Below are 21502 nucleotides of genomic sequence, written 5' to 3' on the forward strand. Positions count from 1 at the left end.
AATTAGGATATGATTTTATTTAAATGTAACATTATATTAAAATTTATTGATTATTTTCAGCTGGGAAGCCTTTAACAAGTAAAGAAGAAATCAAAGGGATTCCCTGGGCCTCCTGGACATGTGTGAACGGCCCAGAAGTGAGTGGGATTTGGCCAAAATACACTGATGTCATTGACATCAACTCAGTGGATGCAAATTACAACAACTCAGTACTGGTGTCTGGAGATGATTTTGGACTGGTTAAATTGTTTAAGTTTCCTTGTCTCAAGAAAGGTAAGGCCAAAAGAAATGTTTCTTTGAATGAAGATTTGATCTAGAATATACATACAGTATAATTAAGGCTTATTTTCTTGATGTCTGTTACTGCAGACTATTCATTTTATCTTTATATTTACTCTAACATTTTTCAATAGAAAGTTTGCTATCTTCTGCTTTTGACATTCTGAAATGTGGTTTTGCAAATTTAAGTCAGCATTTGTTAACAGAGATGTTACTCAACATTTCGTGATTCATAAACTTCATGTTTTAAACAAGTTGTATTCTATTTTATTTATATATATGTAAATATAATAATTTAAATTACATGTTACATTAAAATATTGTAATTAAAATTCTTTTATGTGTTACACCTAATTGTGCTTATACATAGGAAGCAAAGCAAATCCTTATAGACATATTTAAAATAAAATCTGAAAGTGATTGTTGTGGTGATAATACAGTTTGTGGACCCCTTCTGATAGCACTAATTTTGCACACCAGACTTACGTAACTGGTGAAATTTTTTTATTGAAGTATAATTGATATACAATGTTGTGTTAATTTCTGCTGTACAGAAAGTGAATTAGTTATACAAATATATACACTCTTTTTAAAATTCTTTTCCATTATGGTTTATTACAGGATATCAATTATAGTTCCCTGTGCTGTATATTAGGACCTTGTTGTTTATCCGTTCTGTATATTAATAGCTTGCATCTGCTAATCCCAAACTCCCAATCCATTCCTCCCCCAACCCCCTCCCCCTTGGTAACCACAGATCTGTTCTCTGTGTGTGAGTCTGTTTCTGTTTGGTAGATAAGTTCATTTGTGTCATATTTTAGATTCCACATATAAGTGATATCATATGGTATTTGTCTCTTTCTGACTTGCTTCACTTAGTATGATAATCTCTAGTTGCATCCATGTTGCTGCAGATGGCATTATTTCATTCTTTTTTATGGCTGAGTAATATTCCATTGTATATATGTACCACATCTTCTTTATCCATTCATCTGTCAATGGACATTTAGGTTGCTACCCTGTCTTGGCTATCATGAATAATGCTGCTGTGAACATTGGGGTGCATGTATCTTTTTGAATTGTAGTTTTGTCTGGATATATGCCCAGTAGTGGGATTGCAGGATCATACGGTAACTCTATTTTTAGTTTTTTGAGGAATCTCCATACTGTTTTCCATAGTAGCTGCACCAACAATGCAGCAGGGTTTCCTTTTTTCCACACCATCTCCAGCATTTGTTATTTGTAGATTTTTTAATGATGGCCATTCTGATCCGTGCGAGGTGGTACCTCATTGTAATTTTGATTCGCATTGCTGTAATAATTAGAAATGTTGAGCATCTTTTCATGTGCCTGGTGGCCATCTGTATGTCTTCTTTGGAAAAATGTCTATTTAGATCTTCCGCCCATTTTTTGATTGGGTTGTTTTGTTATTGTTGAGTTGTATAAGCTGTTTGTATATTTTGGAAGTTAAGCCCTGTTGGTTGCATTATTTGTAAATATTTTCTCCTACTCTGTAGGTTCTTTTCATTTTGTTTATGGTTTCCTTTGCTGTGCAAAAGCTTGTAAGTTTGATAAGGTCCCATTTGTTTATTTTTGCTTTTGGGAGACTGATAACTGGTGAAATTTTTGAGAGAGTTTGATTCAAAACAACCGTTTCTGCCCTTGCATTTTATTATTTTGTTTTATTGTTGTTAAAATCTTGTCACTTCAATTTTTCTGGCACTGTCAGGCTTTGTAGAATGTGACTGAATTAATCATGTAATGACCCTGTCCTCTTCTTCCTTCAAAAGTTTAGGCAAAGCCCATACACAGGCTTTTCTGAGACTCCCTGCCTGCACCCTGAAAATCTGATCAGCAGTAGGGATATGCTGTTGCCTGAAAAACCTTTCACTTGAACAATTTTTAGAATAAGCAAGGAAAGGGATTGAAAATGTCATCAGAAAGTCATTTTCAGCTAACTAGCAGTTTTGAAGCAGTGACAATCATGGTAAAAAATTGAACATAAAATGCATAGCAAAACCACCATCACTTCCACTTGACAAAATGACCATCAGATTAAAATGCTTGAGGCACAGCATTACCTCAACATGCCTAATTCAAACTGTTCTCTTTCTCCATAATGGGTCTTTTGAGTAGTAGGGCATGTCTTGTTAAATTGAGTAATGTACTTGCAGAAGTTAAGTTAGGCAACCAGAAGGTATCTGGAAATTCAGGAGTCAGAAGAAATATCATGAGGGTCAGAAGCAATACTATTGGTATCAAGTATCAGGACTTGGGAATTCAGTGAGAGTTGGTATTTCCTATGAGTCATTGAGCCTTGTAGGATAGACTTGGGTCTAGAAAATAGCAATGGAGATGTAGATCTTGGATTAGCTTGTTAGGATGGGGGAGGCAGGTAGGGAGGTACAGTGAGTAGTGCTGTTTGTCAAAATGAGATACCCTTATATGTAAAACAACCCTGAGGAGGAAGGCAGCCAGGAGACATCTGAATGAACAAGGAGACACTGACAGCCAGAGCGACAGTATGGTGAGAGCAATAAAACCCACCTCAACAATTTGCATAAGTATCCATGTCCTCATAGCAAACTGACTTGTTCTACTTTTCATGACACATTGTTTATACATCTTGCAATTTGCCTCAGAGTCATTTAGGCTCTTGGAGCCTTTTTGTGCTAAAGCTACTGGTGGAGAAGTTTATAACAGAGTGTTGCTGATGAGAATGGTAACAGTTGGTGGAACTTGTCTCCCTATAACCAAGGTACCAGTGACAAGTATTCCCCCAACTTTTGAACCTGTAAACACCCAAATATTAGCAGGGGCTGATGACTATGAGAAAGTGTGGAGACTGGGTAAACATTATAGTTTTCCATTGTGATTAAATAAAACTCACAAGTTAATTGACACATTTATGATTATGTGTGCATAGTATTCTTTTGCATAATAATTAGACATAAGTGTTCTGCAGTTAATGAAAATGACTACAATTCATATTATTTTTACATAGCTGAACCAATTTGTTTTCCTCATTTCCTTTTGACAGTTTTCAAATCTTAAAATAATTAGGATCAATACTGATAATTTTCCCTGATGTCATTTAGAGTACATCCTGTTTGACCATCACCCTCCAGACACTGACATGAGGTAAAATCCAAAGCCTTGCTCATTGGCATTTGCCATATCTTAACACCCTTGGCATCTACCCACGCTCCTAGGGGAGGCTCAAGGCCGAGGATCTCCATGTTTCACTTGTGTGCTGCCATTCCATTAATCCTTCACACACACACACACACACACACACACACACATACAGTCCTTGAACAGCTACCTCCTATGACAAGTGTCCTAGATACTGTAAGACTTGAGTTGCAGAAACCCTAGACCTTGGAGGGGAAAGTGCTGGCCTTCAGTAGAGCTTGGATGAGCTTGATGGAGGAACAGAAAGGTCAGTGTGTCTAGACCATGATGAACGAGGGGAGAGCTGTGCACTCCAAGGCTGGAACGGCATTAGGGGCCAGGCATGAAGGGCCTTGAAGCAACTGCTAGAAATGTGGGTCTTATTCTAAGTGCAGTGGAAAACTGTTGAGGGTTTTAAATGGAAGACTGACATGAGCAATTTAAGTTTTTAAAATACCACTTTGATATTGTGTGGGATGGAATAGGGAAGGGGAGGCTTCAAGTAGAGAGATTATTGCAAGAGCCCAGGTAAAAGATGATGTGACTTGGACAAAGTTGTCAGGAACAGACCTGAAGAGAGGTGGTTGAGATTAGGAAACAGTGTCAAGGTAGAGCTGAAGGTCTTGCTGATGGATTGGGTGTGGGAGTAGAGGGAAAGAGAGGAATTGAGGAAAACTCCTAAGTTTTAGATTTGAGCAATGGGGTGGATGGTAGCACCATCTATAGAGATGGGAAAATGAGAAAGGAAAAGGTTGTTTGTGTGTGTGTGTGTGTGTGTGTGTGTGTGTGTGTGTGTTTATAGTGGTAACAGAGTAGGAGGGGAAGGGGAAACTCCTAGTTTTTCTGTGATAAGTTTGAGGCACCTATTAGACATCCAAGTGGGCATAGCACACAAGCTGTCAGCACTCTTGGGAGACTTCAGGGTTGGAGATGAATGTTTGGCAGCTGAGGGAATATCAACAGTATTTAAAGTCAAGGAGAAAGAATCAATAGAGAGGAGATGAGGGCTGAGCCTTCCTTAGGGTCCAGAGAATAAAGGGGGGCCTTGTAGAGTCACTCAGTGTCCTAAGGAAAACCTTGGAAGAGATGGATGTGGCCTTCATTTTTTCAGTAAATATGTAAGTGCTATTCTAGAGGCTGGAGATATGTCAATGAATAAAACAAGCACAAGTCCCTGGAGCTCTTGTTCTACTGAGGGGACCTAGTCAATAAACAAGACAATATAAACACATCTGATGGTGAGAAGTGCTGTGATGAAAAATAAAGCAAACAATGGGAGTAAAGAGCACTCAGGTCGGGCAGTGTAGTATTGCTGTTTTAAGTAGGATGGTCAAAGCAGGGCTCACTGATAGTTTCATTTGACTAGAAACCTGAAGGAGATAAGAGAAGCAGCCATTCAGAGATGCAGGGAAAGAGCATTCCAGACTAAGGGAACACAAGTGCAAAAGCCTAGAGGCAGAAGAGGGCCTGGCGTGCAAAAAGGCCAGTGAGCCTAGAGTAGAGCAAGGAGGGAGAGAGAGGAAGAATTATCAGAGAGATAAGGCCTAAATATTGATGACACTAATGCTTTTGCAGGTTCTACTTCCAGCCTCCCAATGGTGTATGAGCTAGCTATTGCTGTAAAACAAATTCCCCTCCCTCCCAAATTTAGCAGCTTAAATCAATAATAATTTATTTTCTCACAGTTTTGGAGGGTCAGGAATTCAGGAGCAGCTTAGCTGGCTGATTCTAGCTCCAGGTCTCTCATGAAGCTGCAGTCATCTGAAGGCTAGACTGAGGCCAAAGATCCACTTCCAAGATGCTCACTCACCTGGCTCTTGGCTGGAGGCCTCAGTTCCTTGCCATGTGAGCCTCTCCATAGGCTGCTTGAGTGTCCTTATCACATGGTACCTAGAGATCCAAGAAAGAGCAAGGAGCATCTGCACTGCCTTTTATAACCTCCTCTTGGATGTCACATACCTTCATTTTTGGCATACTGTGTTTTGATTTGTATCAAATAATTTGTAGACATATTTTTTCCAGCTTTACTGAGATAAAATTGACAAATAATACTGTGTAAGTTTAAAGTATACAACATGGTGATTTCATATATGTGTATATGTTGTGAAATGATTACTACTTTAAAGTTAGTTAACATATCCATCACCTTAGTTAGTTACCCTGTGTGTGTGTGTGTGTGTAGTGAGAACATTTAAGATCTACTCTCTTGGCAACTTTCAAATATACGGTGGTATTAACTACAGTCACCATAGGGTACATTAGATCCCCAGAACTTATTCATCTTATAACTGAAAGTGTATCTTTGACCAGCATCTCCCCATTTCCCCCTAGGTCCCTGATAACTGCAAATCTACCATGTGCTTTTATGAGTTTAACTTTTTTAAAAAATTGTGGACATTTTTTAAACAATTCCAAAGAGATGGGTTAAATCATCTCTGAGGAGGGTCTAAAGGTCAGGGCAGCAAAGAATAGCCCAACAAGATCTATAGAGATATGGGAAGAATATATATTTACTTCATAATTATTGAATTATCATCAGCCAGCATTTACAGTTGACCGGAGTTGCAATCTGTTTGACTTTATTAAATTACCAAAACTGATTTAGGAAACTCTTTGAAATGGGCATGGTTGCTTTTGAGACTCAAGTCCTTCCTTTCCCCTTCTGTGGCAGCATTCCCCCTGTCTTTTTATAATAAAACCTCACCTGGTCAGAACACGCTCTCAGGGAAGGGACATGTGGCAGTCATTTTCGCGTACATATAAATTTAAATCATTACCTCTCCAGTGGGTATTTAAATTTTAAACATGTGATACTTGAAGAGATGGCCTTTTCCCCCATTAAAGAGATTTCACTTAGAGGGGCTGTAATAGGTAGAAGTATTTCTGAAGGAGGGATGGTGTGCTTGTTGGCCCCAGAAATCTCTCACAGTCTTTGGGGTCCTAGGTCTCCACATGAGAAGATGGATCTTGCTTATTTCCATGAGGGCCTTTATGCTTCTATCTACTCACCATACACTGGAGACTTTGCTGCAGTTATTCAACCACAAATAGAAGTTCACATAGCTTTTCTGTTGCATTCACTACCTGGGGATGGTGTTTACTGAGTAAAGCGATCAATTTAAGAGAAAAAAAATTCATTCTCCCAACTCTACATCTACATGACCCCAAACAACAATTTTACTCCCCCCGCCCCGCCGCAGAAGTATTTTCCATTTCCCAGTTAAAGGATTGCCTGTTGCATCTTGTATTTAAATAAGAATGTGTAAGGTATTCATTCTTTAGCATTTATTTTCAGAATCAGTGAAGCAGTGGGTGTTATTTGGAACAGGTTCAGATGTGTCTTTAGACACAGGGCTTAAATTTTAAGACCCAGTTTTAGCTTAATCCATACTGGAATGATTGAGATAGCTTTTGGAGCCTTTGATTGTTTGTTATTATATATAAGATTGAAATTATATTTTCTAATATACTTAAATCTTTTACTTTTCAACATGAATAAAATGTAATTTTTTAACCAACGGATTCTATTTTTTGCACAACTAATCTTCTCCTCAAAAATATCTTTTCAGGAGCCAAATTTAGAAAGTATGTGGGTCATTCTGCACATGTCACAAACGTCCGCTGGTCTCATGACTTTCAGTGGGTATTAAGCACAGGAGGGGCTGACCACTCGGTTTTCCAGTGGAGATTTATTCCAGAAGGTGTCAGCAATGGCCTGCTAGAAACAGCACCCCAGGGTAAAACCAGTAATAATTTTTCAACATCTATTTATTTTTCAATAAAAATATCAAAGAATGGTCTAACATCTCTTCTGAAGGTAAAGAGTTAAAGCTGTTTTGAAAAATTCGTTCCTACAGTAAATTTAACATTAAAAAAAAAGAACAGAAAAAGCTTTTGAGATATGGGCCACTTGAGTATGGGTCAGTTGGATAATTTCCTTCAAAGGATTTTGCTTATACCAAATGCAAGTTGAAGGTCTAAGGTTTACATGAAGAATTAACTTTTGAGAATAACACGAACAGATACATCTCGGCCTCCTTAGACTATTCTAACAGGTGGCGGGTCTGCTGGGTCAGGTGACAAGGTAACATTTGGAATAGAAGTTGCCTCCTGAACGGCATTCAGAGAACGGTCCACAATCAGGGCCACTGTGTTCCAGTTCAATGGATGTGTATAGTCCTTTAATTTACTGTGATGTTGGCAGGAATGATCATGTAATATGTGAGGAGATGTTCTTATTGGGAGGGGTTCTGCAGCCATTTTGACCATGGCAATTACCAGCATGGGTGGGCATGTTAACAGGCTAATGAGGATCTTTACTGAACTGAGTGGTTGGATTTCTTTCTGTCCCAGCCTTCTCCTTGGGAAAACCTAGCCCCCTGCCCGCCCCCTTTTTTCCCCTTTCAAAGCAAGATTTAAAACCCAAAGATCTGTTATCTAATAGAAGTGTGGAAATAGTGGGGGGAGTTATCCTAGTCTGGTAATACTCCTGAAAAGGGGGTTAGAGGTATGGTGAACTTAACGAAAAGATGAAAAAAAAAAGATGTTTTAAGAATCTACAACAAATGAAAACTATGATGTAGTTATTTTTATTGACCTCAATAGGAGAGAAAAAAATTTTTAAATAAAAGTTTTAGCCATTTAAAGTCTCAGAATTTCTGCTTGTGTCTCACGGGGTGTTTCTGCAGAAGGTGGCTCCGATTCCTATAGTGAAGAATCTGATTCGGATTTATCTGACGTGCCGGAGTTGGATTCTGATATTGAGCAAGAAACTCAAATCAATTATGATCGCCAGGTCAGTAAACAGGGAGCCTCATGACAAATGCCTTTTAACCCCGAATCTTGATCTCATTGAATTTGGACATTGCACTAAAATTGGTTAATGCTTAGGCAGAAGAAAATCAAGAAAAGAATTAGGGAAATTGCCTACTTCTTATCTTTAAGTACAGATTTGAAATAAGGCATTTACTGGATCATATCAGTAAAAAATTGTTAAGTAGAGGTAGTAGCAAATTTTCAAAACGGAACCCATGACAGTTTGGGTTTTCTGCCTTCCTAGCAGCTAAAACTTTAAAATATTTTTTACAGAAAAACGTGCAAGTAAGTTACAAGATTTTTCATTTTCTTAGCAGATCATTAAAGCATGTGTTTTCTTTATAGAATAGGTATCCCTGGAGGCATGGTAGTTTGCAAATGAGCTGTTGTCCTGATTCCTCTCTTAACTTATGGAGACCGTTATCCATTTAATTAAAGTAAAAGTCCAAATACAATGCACATTATCCTTCCAGTCAGAAATCATCTTTAGTAGAAAAGTTGGACAATTACAACCAAATTTTTTGAAAATAGACACTTAATTTTAGCACTAAATTGTGTGTATTAAAGGGCGTAATCCTTCATTGGAATCTGGACAGGTATCACCTTCTTAATGGTGATAACCCTAGGGATTCTGTTTTCTTTCTAGTCATTTAACAGAGGTATGTGAAGCAGATTCCATACGTGAACATGGAGTGAATAAGATTTCAGACACAGCAACCGTCAGTGTTGCCCCATGGAAACTTACCACATAGGCCTGTGGCAGCTGCCATGTATCAAGTGTCTCTATGGGGCCACATCCTGTGCTTTACATACACCGAATTCAACCCAACAGTAACCCCTGAGAGGCTGAGTACTTTGCCCACATCCACATTGCCTGTAGTGGGTATGGGCTTCTCTCCAAAGTGCACATTGTGAGTGCTACTTGGCTTTGCCTCTACATAAGCTCTGAATGTACAACTTTTCAGATGATGACTTTTTTTCCCCAACCCATAATTGCCACTCACTGATTCAATATTTGAAAAATTAGGTTAGTACAAAAGTAGTCCAACTGATGGTTTAGGTTAACTTCAAGACTAAATCGGTTTGACTGTGTATTGTATTATGCTATAAAACTGCTAAAGATAAAGATTTGAAAGGAAATTATTAATATCATGCAAATATTACACCCTAATATCAAGGGGAAATGGAATTTAAGCAAAATAAACACACAATTTAGGGAAAAAGAAATGCAATTTTTTTAGTTGGGATGTTTCTATTTAATAAAAATAGTGCTAGTAAAAGAATGAAAAGGAATGACTCAATTGAAATTCATGCCTAGGATTTATATATTCTCCCTGACATCTTACTTTCTAAAGCTTTCACCTAGATTATTTAATTCATGTTGTCTATATTTGATTCCTGAGTTGTTCCTGAGCAGGGAGTCTGTTCTACAGATGGGACTTTGAGGCCCACAGAGGTTATGAGACTTGTTCAAATAAGCGGTAGAAATGCCAAGACTAGAATTCAGTTCTCTAAAGTAGTTGATGAGCTGATGAAAGCATCATGAATTCAGATGAATAATTATCATTAGATTTTAAAAGCTTGGTTCACTGCATCTGTAATAGACAAGGCAGTAGTGAGATATCTTCTGACTTCAGTTTTTTTTAAACGATTTTTGGTCAGATCCTAAATATGAATTTCATTATAATATTTTCATGATTTTTTTGTAATGTAGTTTGATTAAATGAAAACTTTCCTATATGAAGATGAGAAATTATGAATCGTATTTCATTTAAATGTGTTAAATTTATATCTCTTGATTGTAGGGTATAAATACATGATAGACAAAATTTTAGCTACATGATTTTATCTACATTTAAATTATCGAGAATGTTCTCTCAGCCAGCAGCACATTTTAGGTCCTAGGTTAGACCAAGAGCTTTGCTCTGTATCCCAGAGTCTGATCTGAAAGATTCATGAGGTCATGAAAGAAGGATAATTCCAAAGAGTGATCACCATGATTCATGTGGCCCACATTTTACACATTTCTGAATCATCAAGAGATTTCTTGCCTTAGAAGAAATCATAACGAAATATTTAAATTATATTTTATTGATAATTTTATTTAATAATTTCCTTTATTTATCAGAAAAGTAATATATTTTCTGGATATAAATTGATTTAGAAACATAATAGCAAATTTTTTTTTAATTCTTTTAAATCCCAATGACTTAAAATATATTTCAAGTTAGTTTTGTTCATTAGAAAAAAGTAAAATTCAATCTCATGTCTCATGTTCTCAATTTTGTTTGTCTTTTCAAAGAACCAACTCTTAGTTTTGTTAATCTTTTCTATTGTTTTCCTACTCTCTATTTCATGTATTTCTGCGCTAATCTCTGTTACTTCCTTTCTTCTGCTAACTTTGAACTTAGTGTCCAAACTAAGTCCAAACTTTTTTTCTAGTTCCTTGAGGTATAATATTAAGTTCTTTATCGGAGATCTTTCTTTTTCCTTAATGTATATGTTTATTAGCTACAAAATTTCCCCTGAGAAATGCTTTTTCTGTATCCTGTAAGTTCTGGTATGTTGCATTTCCATTTTCATTTGTGTCAAGATTTTTAAAAATTTCCTTTTTGATTTCTTCTTTGATCCATTAGTTGTTGAGGAGTGTGTTGATTTCTGCATATTTGTGACTTTCCCAGCTTTCTTCCTGTTACTTATTTCTAGTTTCATACTATAGTGGTCAGAAAATATACTTGATATAATTTCAGTCTTCTTAAATTTATTGAGCCTTGTTTTGTGGTCTAACATGATCTGTCCTAGAAAATGTTCCTTGTGTGCTTGAGAAGAATGTATGTTCTGCTGCTGATAGATGAAATGTTCTGTATTTGTTAAGATATTTGGTCTGTAGTATTGTTCAAATCTGCTGTTTCATTATTGATTCTCTGTCTGGATGATTAATCCGTTGTTGGGAGTGGGGTTTTACAGTTCCCAACTATTATTGTATTGATATTTATTTCTTCTTTTAGTTGTTAATATATGCTTTGTATATTTAGATGCTCTGATGTCAGGTGCATAAATATTTACCATTGTTATATCTTCTTGATGAGTTGACCCCTTTATCATTATATAATGCCCTTCTTTGTCTCTTGTGACCATTTTTAGCTTCTTATGTTTTCAAAAACTTGAGTTCCTGCAGTTAAAGAGAATGTCAAGACATTAATATATTTGAAACCTGAAGAGTCTCTAACTAAATGTTTCTGTTACGCTTGAAGGTTTACAAAGAAGATCTACCTCAGCTAAAGCAACAAAGTAAAGAGAAAAACCATGCAGTGTCCTTCCTCAAACGAGAAAAGGCTCCTGAGGACAGCTTGAAACTCCAGTTCATACATGGGTGGGTGGTCTGTCACCAATCTTATCACCTTGTCGTCCTTCTTCTCAGTGCTACCCCAATTCAGGCTGGCTCTTCTCTCCAGTTTGCACTTACCTGTGGTTAATATTTTAACCACGGCTCTCTGTCCAGTTTTCTCAGTGTTCTATGGCCATCTCAGTGTGTGTATCTAGATTTTTCACACTTCATGTACTTTTGTGTTGCATGTGTTACTACCACTCATTATTATTTCATTTTATTCTCTCCATCTCTGCTTCCTTTATCCCGTAACTCCTGCTCTGTTCAGCTGGCTTTCCCAGGACAGTATTTCCTTCAAATGCTTTTGTTCACATGTACCCCAAATAATTTTGAATTTTGAAAATCATGTACAACCTTCCACACTTTAAGTTAACATCTAAGCTTTTTCAACCTAAGCTTAAATGGTTGTGAAGAATATATCTTGTGTTTTATGAATACTCACATTATTTATTTAGATGGCTCCAGTGGAACCCAAATGCATAGATATTTGATTCCCATTATCATCAATATCGCAAATACATGAACTCATATTTCTATTCTACTTCTCCTACAGAATTTTACCCTAATATAATATTTTTATGCTTGTAAGTCTTTTATTGATTACCCTGTCATAACTTCAACAAGGAAAAAACGTATCTATATGGTCAATTTAAATTTAATTCTCCGTGACCATAAGTCTCTAACTCTGTGCTGTCTGGTACGATATCTACTTGTAGCCAACGATCACTTGAAATGTGGCTGGTCTGAATGTGCTCTATGTGGAAAATGCACACCAGAGTTTGAAGGCTTAGCATGAAAAAGAAATTTACCTCATTAAAATGTTTTATATTGATTACATGTGGACATGATAATATTTTGGACATAATGGGTTAAATGTTCTTAAGTTTCATCTGTTCCTTTTTTTTAATGTGACAGTTAGAAAATTTTTCAATTACCTATGTGACTCACATAATAGTTCTGTTGGACAGTGCTACTCTAAGCATTAACAATTTTTTTCTGGATTTAATTATTGTTATAACTATTAGTAATAAATAGCTGGCCAAATCAACATAAATGTAGTACAAATTCTGATAGTTATTAAACATAAGTAATTTTATTGGAAAATTTCTTTTAATAAGATAGAATTGTTTCAATGAGTTCAGATATATGTGCATATATATTTCTTATTGCTAGAGGGTAACAGTTTAGCATTGAATCTATTCCAATTTTTCACTTTTTAATGTAAGCGCTAAGAAAGCTTATTCATATCTAGCTACTTAAGTAGATGAGAACAGAGGCAGTTTTATCACAGCAATGGTGATCAGTTCTTTAAACTCCTCTTTGTCATAGACCAAAAATATGTGGCGTGATTTTGATATATCACACAAAAATGTAGTTTAGTGATCCATCAGCTAAGAATTCAGTTAAATCACTGTTCAAATTTGTTAAAAGCAAAGAATTGGAAGTCACTTGACTTGCAAAAGGATTTCTTACCCAGTTGTTAGAGTTATTCACTTTCAACATCCATCCGCACTTGTACTTGTTTTGGTGTCCCTGGAAGGTTTGACATTCCAGGGTAATATACCATAGTAAGATTCCCGATGGATGAGAGGAATGACTTCCTAAATTGGGAGGAAGGCGATTAGGAAAGGGGAGGTGGGAAAGGAAAGCCAGTACCTCATCACAGGTGTGTTCTCAGACTGGTCAGTTTTAAGAGAAAGCACATATGGTACCTGAGGATCTGGAAATAGATTCTGTTAAAATTATCAGTGTCCATTTGCCTCTTAGAAAGTCATCACATGCCCTCAGGGGTCCTCATACCCCCACTGACGATCACTGTCCTAGGCAACTGTGGAGACACCTGGGTTCTGCTTGTCCATGTCCATATTAACATGTTAACTTTATCTTCTTACAACTTCTGCTCTGTTCATTCACTGTGCGTTCAACGACTGTGCATCTCTTGGACCTGTGCTTCAGCTATAGAGGCTATGATTGTAGAAACAATCTGTTCTACACACAAGCTGGAGAAGTGGTCTATCACATTGCTGCAGTTGCTGTTGTGTACAATAGGCAACAACACTCGCAGAGGCTGTACCTGGGACACGATGATGACATTCTCAGCCTGACCATCCATCCAGTGAAGGACTATGTGGCCACTGGGCAGGTATATATCTCTCCTGTAAGATGAGAGTTTAGCCAAAGAGAGAGAGGATTTAATTTTGAATTCAGCTTACATATGAGAAATTCAAAAAATACTTGGTAGAAATAAACCTAAGGCAGGAAGCCTTAGTGCAGTGAATGCTGGATCATTTCATGATGGTGGGAGAGTCAACCAATACATTCCAGCACTTTTGGGAAGGCTTTGAGGGATTCTTATTCTCACATGATGATATCTATGAATAGGATTAGGTAAAACTAGAGTATTGTAAATTCCATGAAGTCTTAATGTATTTTCCTCATTACTGTTTACCCAGAACTTAGTATATCCTAGGTACTCAGTAAATGTTTATTGAATGAACCATCTTTTAATACTACTGTAACATCCAGTGTATAGTTATTTTTGTAAAACTTAAAGTCATATGAACTGTGGCTAGTTTATTATACTTTAACCTTCAAAAAATTAAACTTTATATGAACCATTTTGGAATGCCAAACTTCGGATTGAGTCTATAATTGAAAAGCTGCTCAAAATAGAGCCCTGTAGTCAATCATTTTGTGTGGAAAAGGAGGGGGATAGAAGTAAACTCAGTAAACAGAGAATCTGTTAAACTCAGATTTATTGTCTTGCTGGTAAAGCAATACTATTGTCAACAGTATTTTCAGTGTTGTGCTCTTTTCTACCAATGTATAGGTTACATTTTTGTTCAGTTTTATCATGGGCTTTTAACTGTAGGTAATACTTCACCTGATCCTCAACATCTAAGTGGCAAATTCCAAGAAAATTTTTGACCTTATGAAGGTCTTTTGACCTTATGAGACAACAAACTATTTCTGAGACTTGACATACAGGAGGTAAAAGTGTTTGAACAGGGTTTATAGCCTGATGTTCATGAGATCCATGGATGAACCTGAGGGCCTGACGGGAGTCAACCCCCAGAAATGTCCATCTGGGGGGGAGAAGAGTTCGTAGCTCTTATATTTGTAAAAGGATTACAGTCCTCCAAAATGGAAGAGCCATTAATTGAAAAACTGGTTTGCTGCTCCTCCAACGGCAAATTAGACCATCTATTCTGATATTAAGTTTTGTAAGTAATTGATCACTACTTTGCCTTTTCACTCTTTCCTGCCCCCTCCCCCTTTATTGTCTTTCTTAGAAACAGAAGATGCTTGATTCATGGGTGTTTAATAGTCTTCCTTTGAAAGAAAAAACAGAGATTGGTTCTTTACATAAACCCCTGAGGAGTTACCACACTCCATACTGTAATTGGGAGGCAGACCAGTATGCCAATAGCCACTCCAGGGGTAACTTAGCCTCCATAGGCCAGTGTAGGAGTTGGCCAGACTCTGCTCAGTTATGTGCATGGCTTTATGTCCCATTTTCCCTTTTAGAGTCATCATACCCAAAAGGGTTTTTTCCCCCTATGCATTATAAGTGAGGAAAACCACTTTAGTATTACAGTTTTCTCTGTTGTTGGGAATTGGTATGATAGAAGCTTGTGTCCCCTTGAGGAGAAGCCACCTTAATGACAGAGAGTTAAGCCATGAAACTTTCATTTCCCAGGGGGAGAAGTAGGGTCAGGCCTTCTTGAGGCGGGTAAATAATTGAGGCGGGTAAAAGAGCTCTGAGGATAGTGCCATGAAAACATACAGCTGAGTGGAATCATGTGTGGAGTTGAGAAGGCAGAAGGGAAGGGTAGAACTAACTGACAGAAACAAAGCACAGTGGACGTTTGAGCTAGTTTTAAATATCCCTTAACTGGGAGCCATGTACCAGGTTAGATTCTGCTGGCACCCACCTTGATGCCAGAACAAGACCCTTAGACCCTGTGCCTCAGTTTCCTCATCTGGAAAACAGTGGAGTTGGACCAGATGGTTTCCCAGGGTCTTCCTACTCTCCAAATGTGTGGGTTTTGATTTCTGAGCAGCACTTGACTCTAAGGAACAAAATCATTCTTATTATAGTTTATAATTAGTTAATAACACTCATCCTGTAATTTAAGGTTGGGAGAGATGCTGCTATTCATGTGTGGGACACACAGACTCTAAAATGTTTGTCACTGTTGAAAGGACAACATCAGAGAGGAGTGTGTGCGCTCGATTTTTCAGGTAAGCACCAGTTTGCCACTGGAGTCATTGACAGATGCTTCCATATTTACTTTGGGTTTGTTTTTTTTTAAAAAAAGATCCTTTTATTTAGTTTAGTCCTGCTTGTAAGGAGGTAAGCCCTTCATCTGTCAGCTACCCAGTCTTAGACTGGAAATCAGATGTGTGAATGTGATCACACCTCCTTTCCTCATCTTCCTCATTTTCTCTCTCCCAACTCGTTACCCAGAGCTCACACTGTATTCTGCATTTGCTTGAGAGATGTGAAATCCAGAGCAGCTGTTACCATTGAAAGACTTAGTTGCAAATGTCTGGCAGTGACTCAGAACATCAGTTTCATCTCTCCAAATAAGTGGGAACACAGCACCTGTGATTTAAAATGTAAAGAACTAGAGCGGGGGGTGCAAATTCTCTGCAGAGGTCCACTTTACAACACTGGTGTTTTGGAAATAAAATTTCATATTGAAAAATTAGAACTGAAGTTTCCATCTCCTTAATTTAAAATTTTAACACTGTGCTGTTAAAAAAAATACTAACTTATAAATATAATTTTCTTTAGAATAAAACCATTTCTTTATGCTAGAATTGAAGAATGAGGGCCTATCGCAAAAGGTGTTTTTAACCTAGAAATTTTTAATAACCCCAATGTAGATATTAGATCTGTAGAAAAAATTTCTAAACTTTCTACAGAAAACTGATTCTGTAATTTCCTTTTTCTAAATTTCGTTCAAATGTTTAATATGTGCAATGTGTATAATATTGGTTGTTAAATTCCATTTCACAACCCCAGTCTCTCTCTTATGTACCTCCCTCTCTACTCTCCTAGTTCAGGCCCGAACTTCCTCTAGTCTGTGCATGGTGGTTATGCTGGTCTCTGATTCCATCCCCACTTTGTCCAATCCATCCTGCCCATTTCTGGAGTCTTCTGGAAGTGCAATTACATTGCTACCACATAGACTCCCCTTGGTTGACTGATTCAGGGCTGAGCCCATGTTTGGACATTCATGGCCTTCTATGATCTGGCCTCAACCTTCCTTTGCAGTGTTTTCACCCACTAACCCACTCGTGCTCCTTTCCGTCTACCTAACTATAGAACCTAAATGCATTCCTGTCCTTTTTGCCTGTGTTCCTTTGCTCATGCTGTTACCATGTGTCTGTTCAAGTCCAACCATCCTTTAAGACCAAGCTCAAAGTTTTCTCCTCCATCCTTCCAGGGAGAAATGTCCTGTCCCTTCTTCTGTATCCCTTAGCCCATTTGTTGTCATTGCTCTTGTGGTACCTGTTAGAGTCTATGTGGTATAGTAGTTATGTGTCTTAGCAGCTCCTATGCCCTTCTCAGACAGTAAACTACTCATCTAGCCCGTCTCTCTGTTCCCCACTGCACATGCTGTAGAGACACAGAAGCTACTCCAAAAACGTGAATGAATGAATGAATGAATGAATGAAGTTTTGCTTAATGCTCTCTGTCTTGCCTTTCACTACTGCTACTAGAACTTCACATTGTAAACCATCTTTGGATGAAAGTTATCTTTATTCTCTGACCAATCACATGGTACAGATTTGTGTGAGTGTGTCACATGCTTATTCTCATATGCTGTAACCTACTATACAAATCTGAGTTGTTATATCACTATTAGAAGTTATTCAATACTTTGGTTATTGAATTAGTAAAAATCAAACCTAAATTGTTCATACTCTACGCTGGTGGGCATGTGAGGTACATAAGGCATGAGGAGCAAGGAAGAGAGAATTACTTGGCTACCACCTGCCAGTTGAAGGCCCAGATAATGCACCTGATAAACGGTGAATACAAAGTCCTAAACTTCCAGGAGTTTGAGGTACATACAACTTTCATAAGTGTACCATGTATCCTTGATAAAGCAGTAAAATCTAAAATGAAGCTATAATTTGAGTTCAAATAAGATTCTATTCCAAAGATGTGAATGGATTTCTGCTTTTTTTTTTATTTTAACAGTTCTACCTGATGGCTGAACTGTGTTCTTTTCCTAAATTAACTTGCTAGCGGATACACATGTGTATACTTAATATAAAAATTATATTAATCAGTATGTTCTAGAAGAGTGGTAAGATACCCATTAAATAAAATAATAAAACCTAAATGTGCACTAGGTTATGGAGACTCTCATATTCATATTGTCAGCAACTTTGCAAATTGACTCAATAATTCTAGTAGACAATTTGGCACTGTTTAACAAAAGCTATAATTCAAAATGACAAGTATGTGGACCATGTGTATTTCATACACATTTCTATGTATCAAGTTAAGAAAAAAAGTAGAACTCAAAGTATCTACTCACTGATTTCAACTGAAATGTGTGTATGTGTATTAATGTATAAACAGTGGCAGGAAATTTAGAATACTAGAAATAGAATTCAATAATCATCAGATTATTTTTTCTAGAGAATTGAATAAATTTTTGGTTTTTAAATTTAGGAAAATCAGAAGAACCAACTCATGCTGAATACGTTTAGAGAAGAGATTAGAGGAATGTTGATCAAAAACATTGATTATGAGGCAAGTTAGTAGCAATAAGCTGGTACCCAGTAACTTGATCTCTGCATTTCTGAGAGCTTCCGTCTCTTCTGGGCTTAGTGGTTTTATAAAAGGAAGATCGAGAAATTAGCTGCACTTAGAATTCTTCCCCTCGTAAGGCAGCCCCTTACGTCATTGCCCGGGATAGAGAAACCAGGCACTCTGGAAGAGGCCGAGAAGCTGATTCTGTCACTGCTTCTAATTCCCATTTTGGGAAAATAAAGAAATGCCCAGATATAAAATACTTTCTGCATAAAAAGGATATTTCAGTTTTAACAATACATTCTCTATTCCCCAGATAATAGTCACTAAGGAAGCGCCCATTTATGCAGCAAATGTGGGGTTTTTTTGTTTGTTTTGTTTTTTGTTTTTTGCGGTACGCAGGCCTCTCACTGCTGTGGCCTCTCCCATTGCGGAGCACAGGCTCCAGACGCGCAGGCTCAGCGGCCATGGCTCACGGGCCCAGCCGCTCCACGGCACGTGGGTTCTTCCCGGACCAGGTCATGAACCTGTGTCCCCTGCATCGGCAGGCGGACTCTCAACCACTGCGCCACCAGGGAAGCCCCGAATGTGGTATTTTTGATTGTGGAAAATTATATTTTTGTCTCAGAGTTGAAATACGATGTTAATTTATAAATGGCAGAAAGGAAGCTAGGTGATAGTTTGAGAAGGCGCTAACATTAAGGACCATTCAGGAAGTAAGGAAGTATGTACTGTGTTTGATCCATCACCGTGTATGGTTACATGCAGATGAACTGTGGTCGATTGATCTTTGTGGTCTCTATGGCCCTACTGAAGGTGTGACCTGAAGCCTCTTTGGTTTAATTTATATTGATAGTAGTACCTTGTGCTATAATGATATAGCTTTAGTCTTAAACAGATGCCTGCACCACTTTATAGGCCAAGAATGTAGATACAGAGAGTCTGGTTGTATGGCTGCGGTAAAAGTCAGACAGTGGCAGATCCAGAGCGAGGACCCAGGTCTCCTGGCTCTCAGTCCCGTGAGAAAGCCACCAGGCCTGGGGCCGTCAGCTGGTGGAAGCCGTGCCGGCTGTGCTCTCCCTCTCGGTCCTCCTGCCCTTTCCTGCCCCTGCCCTCCGCCAGGGCTGGTGTAAACTTTTAGCATGAGAGTCGTACCTGGACCACTCATTGTGCCCCCCTACTTCCTCACTCCTTCTACCCGATGGCCAGTGCCTCCAGCTGCCTCCACCCCCGCTCTCCAGTGTAAATGTGGTGTGGGCATGGTGGTGCATAGAGGCTGCCACGTGCAACAGCACCCTCGTGAAAAGAGACCCCTGTCCTAGAACAGCCATGAGTCAAACACTTTCATGAGCAGGAGTATCTATCCCTTCTTTTTGGATGCTTGCAGTAAAGTGAGGAGTTCAAGTCAGAATGCTGAAAGAGAAGATGATTTAGGTTTCCCAGTTTAACCATGTAAACAGGACACCTACATTGGTTATTACCTAGCTGGTGGCCCCATCTGAGTGCCTCAGCGTATCTCCACACCCACCTGTCTCTTACACGTCAGCTCATCTTGGGGGGTGTTGTGGAAACCTGCCGATAACAGAAAGAAATTAGAGAAAGAGATTGTCATGGAAATACAAAGCGGGCAAATGATGTGAAAACTAGACAGCAGATAAGCAGTTACACCTAGGACTTTAGATTAATCTATTCTTGCCACTCTTCCAAAGCAAACAAAAAAGATGACATTTTTAATCAAAAACATTTCTAACAACATAACCCATACCTCTAAATTATGTCAACTAGAAAGAATGAATTTATATTGTGTCACTTAATTGAGCAACTCGTTGTGGATTTATTTTCACTGTCTGGGGAAAACAGAGCCGTCTTTGCTTCTGTACTTGCAGACAGGAAAGTGCTTCCACATGAACAGAAAACCAATTAGAAAGGGAAATGTTCAGATATAAATATATTCTAGCCTAAATATCATCCTCATATTTTTAAAAACCTTCATTGAATAATACTGATTTCCACAAGGGCACATCTAAGACTAGTGTGATTTCATTGTGTCGGTTCCAAAAACCTATGCATTTTTTATGAGCCCTGAATACAGGACCAACTTGTAATTATCTGAGTAAGATATTTCTCTTTCTAATTTGCCCTTTACTGTTGACATTAAGCTCCTTAGAATTATTTCTGGACTATGTCACAAAATATCCATAATTAATACATACTGTGACTGGAAAGATTTGAAAGGACATTACTTAAACCCTAAAAATATGGTTGAAAATCAAAAACTCTGACTAAATGGTCAAGGAACAATGGATTTTCAAAGCTAAGATCAAGCCTCTGTGAGGGGAAACAAAAACTCAGAAAAAGTTAAAGATAGCCAATTATATTTCCAAACTGTGTGGTATGTAGAAATTGCCCACACCTGCAGAATTCAAGAAACAGTCACCATCCTAAAGAAGAGGTATGGTTGTTGAGGCACCTCTAGATTTGTTCTGCTGCTTCATTGTTACTCATAGTCACAAACTGGGGTAGAAAGGTGGTATAACTGGGAAGACAAGCTGATGGGGCCTTGCAGAAATTCCAATAAAAAGAAGCAAAAAAAAAAAAAAAAAAAATCAACTTACCCTGAGGACTTCTTCAAAAGACATAAAATGTAAAAAAAAAAAAAACTATCATTTAAAATGTGTGGATGTTTGCATTCTAAGAAAGACATACTAATATAGCTACACAGGTTACAAAAGAAAACGAAATGTAGAATTAACAAATGCAAAAAAAAAAGAGACACTGAATATCTGTGCAGTGCTTTTGATTAAAATTTTTATATAACAGAATATTCCCATTCCCTCTGCACCATCCGTAGGCATATTCCATTTTTATCTCCCAGTATCATCAGAATTCATTGAAAACCATCTCAGTACGAGGATCATGTTGGAAATGTGATACAAGTACTGTAAGTCTTAAATAAGAGTTTAGGATCTAAAAAGGGAGAGAGAACTCTCTAATAAAAATAAAATCACCAAATACAGAGACATGCTAATATGGAAATGTAACCAGGCCACACCAAGAGGTACAGGAAA

The 21502-nt window shown here is 37.8% G+C and overlaps 1 protein-coding gene across 1 annotated transcript in view; it reads left to right on the forward strand.

Moving 5' to 3' along the window:
* EML6 (EMAP like 6) overlaps positions 1–21502 on the forward strand; it is a gene marked incomplete at both ends in the record, with an annotated part of 312634 nt that overhangs the window by 191631 nt on the left and 99501 nt on the right. Inside the window, 6 exons of the mRNA XM_082672746.1 lie at positions 61–273; positions 7023–7190; positions 8142–8248; positions 11523–11641; positions 13613–13799; positions 15796–15901. Coding sequence (XP_082528872.1) covers positions 61–273; positions 7023–7190; positions 8142–8248; positions 11523–11641; positions 13613–13799; positions 15796–15901 — 900 coding nt within the window. The remainder of the gene's footprint in view (positions 1–60; positions 274–7022; positions 7191–8141; positions 8249–11522; positions 11642–13612; positions 13800–15795; positions 15902–21502) is intronic.

This window comes from Grampus griseus (assembly GCF_964374135.1).
Source record: "Grampus griseus genome assembly, chromosome: 15".
Taxonomy (NCBI): Eukaryota; Metazoa; Chordata; class Mammalia; order Artiodactyla; family Delphinidae; genus Grampus; species Grampus griseus.